Genomic DNA, 4492 nt, shown 5'->3' with positions numbered 1-4492 from the left:
TAAGAAAGACCTGTGTTCAAATCAGACCTCAGACTCTTACTAGCTGTGTCACTCTAGGCAAGTCACTTAACTGTTTGCCTTAGTTTCCTCATCTGTAAAATGAGCTGGAGAAGGGAAATGGCAAACCACTCCAGTATCTTCACCAAGAAAACCTGAACAATTAAATGGAAAGGACAAAATAGATAACACAGTGTAGTACCTGGAAGCACCCCATCCCCAATCAGTTTGCTGGGCTGCAGAATGGGTCACTCAGGGAACCAATTCCTTAGGTTCAGAGCTAGAACTACATAGCTTAGGAAAGGGAGGCAAGGTGTTTACCTCCACTAATCAGCCAGAGGAAACAATTAGTGCAAAGTAAAGGCATCTAATGAAATGCTATAGGAAGCAAAGTAGCCAAAAAAAAGAAAGAAAAGAAACTCTCTCCCTCTCACCCAACAAACCTTGGGCTCTCTCTCCCACAAAAACAAAGCATCAGTGGGATAACTGGACACATATAGAGAACACATATGGAGAAGTACAATATAGGGAACACATGTGGCCAAGGTACATGTATGGAGGAATGACTCACACCTACACTACAGAGCCACATCTCACTTCTCTCCTGGTATCTTCTCTTTTGCAGTCTCTCTGTGTTGCTGCTCTGTTGGATTCAAAGTCTACACCAGACACTGCTTACTTCTGGCTTTACTGAAATCTTTCACTATCTCTTCTTTAGGGAAAAGTGGGTACTGCCAGTCTCTCTTAGTTTAAAGGTCACAGGCTTTTCCCAGCTCTTTTAGAGAAAGCAGAAACCCTTGGCTGGGAACCAGACAATTAATTTTTCAGGTTTTCCTGTCTTGTTTCCTTGGTTACTGAGAGCTCTCATCTTCCCAGCAGGAGATTCTCAGCTTCAGACTCCAAACTCTGTAGAAGAAAAAGCAGGGGTCCCCCAACTAGCTAAGCCTTCCTGGAGGAGGTAATATTTCAACGAATCATAAATTCTCAGATTTGGAAGGAATTTTAGAAACCCATCTTGCACAACCCATCTTGAGACATACTCCCTTAACATTTCCACTTTGAAGACCTCTAATGAGGGGTAAACCCACTACCTTCTCCCAAGGCAACTCACCTCTCACTTGACTAGCTCTTATTGTTAAGATATTTCCTTCTATCAAGCCAAATTCTCTCTGAAATCTAATTCTTCTTTCATTTGACAGCCCTTCAAATATTTGAAGAGTCCTGCCTCTCCCCCTGCAGGTTAAATAAATAATCCCAGTTCTTTCAAAATGGCACAAGCTATGATTCTTCAACATCTTGGTTGCTCTCTTCAAGACTATGCTCCAACTTCTCAATGTCCTTATTAAAAGGTGGTGGTGCCCAGAATATTCCCTATGTGGTGTGACCAAAGCAGAGTAAACCTCACTTTATTACCTGCTTTGTTCTGTACATTATGCTTCTTTTTCTGAATGCAACCTGAGACCACATTGGCCTTTTCAGCTGACAGGTTATACTTTTGACTCATACTGACCTTGCAGTCCTATAAGTAAGATAAAGTGCAATCTAGCCACACATCTAGCCCTCATCTAAAGTACTTGTCAAGTTAACTTTTTGGACCCCAGAATAGAACTTTACATTTCTCTCTGTTTGGTTTGTTGTTGTTCTTGTTGTTCACCCTTAGAAGAGACTTTTATTTTATAAACTGCTACCCTCAACTTCAATGATACCATTGCACATGGAATTAAACGCACCAAAGGGGAGAAGATGCTGTCAAGATGACTACTTACCCATCCAAACATCTCAAATCCACCCTGTTGACCTGCTATAACCCCATGGATTTTTAAAGGTTATTTGTTTTTCATTGAGAGAAAGTAGACAGATGCCTGTTGGTAAATGCTAACTTACCACAACCACACAGAGACATAGAGTAATCTCTGAGCACAGTACATAGGACAAAGAGGGGAGTGGGGGACTATAATTCTATGTATTACTACACGGGAGTCTAATACCCATTACCTTCCTGCCACATGAGAGCACAGAAGTTTCTTCCCCCCCTCCAAAAAAAAACCCTAGATGTGTGATTCTGGAAAGGACACTGGCTCTGGAATCAAAGCACCCCAGTTCAAGTACAGCCTCTGACAATACCTGTGTATCCTTGGGCAAATCAATGAACACCACTGAACCTCAGTTTCCCCATATGTAACACCAAATTAGACTAGAATGGTCTCTATGGTCCCTTCCAGCTTTTACATCTATGAATCTGAAATCTATGAACTTATGAATATGAAATCTATGAACTTATGAATATGAAAATCCTATGAATCCGTAAATAGTTTGTTTTGGGACAGAGAAGGGTAAACATGAATTTGGAAGAGACAATGGTGGAGAATCTTGTCCCACTGTATTCTGCTCAAGGTATTCCCTCTCCCCCCAAAAACAAGAAAATATGAGGAAAGAAAGAACCCTGAAGAGAACAAGGTGACTGAGCACGAAATAAAAATAGACTGACACTTGCACCCAAGGACTGGAGACTTTTTTAAAGCTAAAAGGAGTTTTGGAATCCATCAACGTTCTATTAGTCATTTTTGCCTGTATTCTCCCCTCCAATTTCTCCCTCAACACCACCTTCCCCATTATCTTCCTCTTCTTCACTTTCCTCTTCATCACCAACACTCTCCTCCAACCCTTCTTCCTCATCTCCTTCTCCTTCCCCGTCTTCATTATCAGTATCAGATACCAGGTAGTACTGTAAGGGATTTAACCAGATATCATCTTTGATGACCTCCCCTAACTCATCTGCCCCAGCATCGGTATGGTCTGAGAACCAAGTGAAAAAGCTGTCTTGTTCCTCGCGAAACCTTTTGCCGCTACCTTTAGTCTGGATCTGATTCGGTCGTGTGGTCAAGTTTTTCCCAGATTTCCAGTGGATTTCAGTTGACTTTGAAGCCAGATCCCCAGTTTCATCAAGGTGAAACTCTTTGGAGATCACTTTATTTTCAAAGTAAGGGTTTTCATCAAAATAAAAATCTATTCTGTAACCCGATTTCACGTCTTCAAATTCTATCACTTCAATCCTGGTCAAGTGATGCAGGGCCTCCTCATCTTCCTCCCCAAGCAGCGAGGACATCTGCGGATGGCTGACAAGGGTGGTCATCCAGAAGTCCGGTATTTTGGCGATCCACTCTGACCTCTTCTGGAAGAAAGGCTGGCGGAGCTGGTTATAGTTCTGCTCCACTTTCAAAATTTCCGCACTGGCTTGCTCATTCAGTTTGTCTATTTCATTCTGCACTTCATCGATTCGTTCAATTGCTTCTTGTAGTTCTTTTTCCGAGATCTCAAGGGCTTCGTCTTGGTTGGTGGTGAGCTCCTTTTTGCTGACTTTGGCCGCCGGCGCTGACATGTTGCTCTCTTACGCGCCTACGGGCTCCTAAGTGGACCAGCGACGGGGCGGCTGCTTTTTCACCTCACACGCCACGCCCGGGAAGTGGTTTCGCTCAGTCCGAGCCCCGCCCTCGCCGGGATCGCTAGCTCGGGCTCTAGCTCGGGCTCTCGCGCCTTCGCCCTCTCCGCGGCTGCGCTGGTGCTGGTGCTGATGCTGGTGCTGGTGCTGAAGTTCCGCCTCCTCCTCCTGCCCCAGGCTTCTTTCGGCACCCGATCTCCCGGCGTGGACAGACCAGAAGGGAGGCGGGGAGGGGGAGACAGAAAGGGAGAAGGCGAAGGGGCGGAGGCCGTGGCAATCTGGAGCACGGTCTGAGCTTTGGTTTACGCCGTAGGAGCTGGGCTGCTTAGAAGACAAGGGTGCCAACGTGCTCCTTCCCTCATGCTGGGGCCGCCAGCTCTTGTCATTCCCAAGATGCCACCAGCACCATCCCTACCACTGCCTCCTTTGCATCCTGCCCTGCCTCTTTCTCCTCCCCTTCCTCCTTCTTCTCCTCCTCTTCCTCTTTCTCCTCCCCTTCCTCCTCATTCCCTTTCTCTCCTCTTTCCTCTTCCCCCTCCTCCCCATTCCCTTTCTCTTCTTCACTTTCTCTTCCCCTCCCTTTCATCCTCCTCTTCATTCCCCTTCTTCTTTCTCCTTCCCTTCCTCTTCTCATTCTTTCTCTCCTCTTTCTCCTTCCCTTCCTCTCTTCCCATTCCTCCACTTCATTCCCTTTCTCTCCTTCCTTCCCCCTCTTCCCCTTCTCATTCCCTTTCTCTCCTTCTTCCTCTTTCTTCTCCCCTTCCCCTTCTTCCCTCCTTCACTGCCTCCTGCCCCTTCTTCCGACTTTTCTCCATCTTCCTTCTCTTATTGTCCCTCCTTTGTCATTCCCATGTCCTTCTTCTCCTCTGTCCCTGCCCTCTTCCTTTTTGTCTCCTCTTTCTCTGAGGTTACAAACCTGGGTGATTGCAGAGCTGGTAGTGCCCTCAACAGAAATAAGGAGGTTTGCAAGGGATGGGCTTAGCATGAAAGGAAATAAATTCAATTTGGAGTATAAAATAGGTCTAGAGGTGGAGAACATGTTGAGTTTCAGATGCC

The 4492-nt window shown here is 45.7% G+C and overlaps 1 protein-coding gene across 1 annotated transcript; it reads right to left on the bottom strand.

The window, feature by feature from the left end:
• Positions 1-2492: 2492 nt before the first annotated feature.
• On the bottom strand, positions 2493-3819 carry LOC118844023 (protein SET-like). Its single transcript, XM_036751833.1, has one exon. The coding sequence runs from the start codon at positions 3374-3376 to the stop codon at positions 2552-2554; it is 825 nt and encodes a 274-aa protein (XP_036607728.1). The 5' UTR covers positions 3377-3819; the 3' UTR covers positions 2493-2551.
• Between the last annotated feature and the right edge of the window lie 673 nt (positions 3820-4492).

Source organism: Trichosurus vulpecula, chromosome 3, assembly GCF_011100635.1.
Source record: "Trichosurus vulpecula isolate mTriVul1 chromosome 3, mTriVul1.pri, whole genome shotgun sequence".
Taxonomy (NCBI): Eukaryota; Metazoa; Chordata; class Mammalia; order Diprotodontia; family Phalangeridae; genus Trichosurus; species Trichosurus vulpecula.
This window is presented reverse-complemented; position numbering and strand designations above follow the sequence as displayed.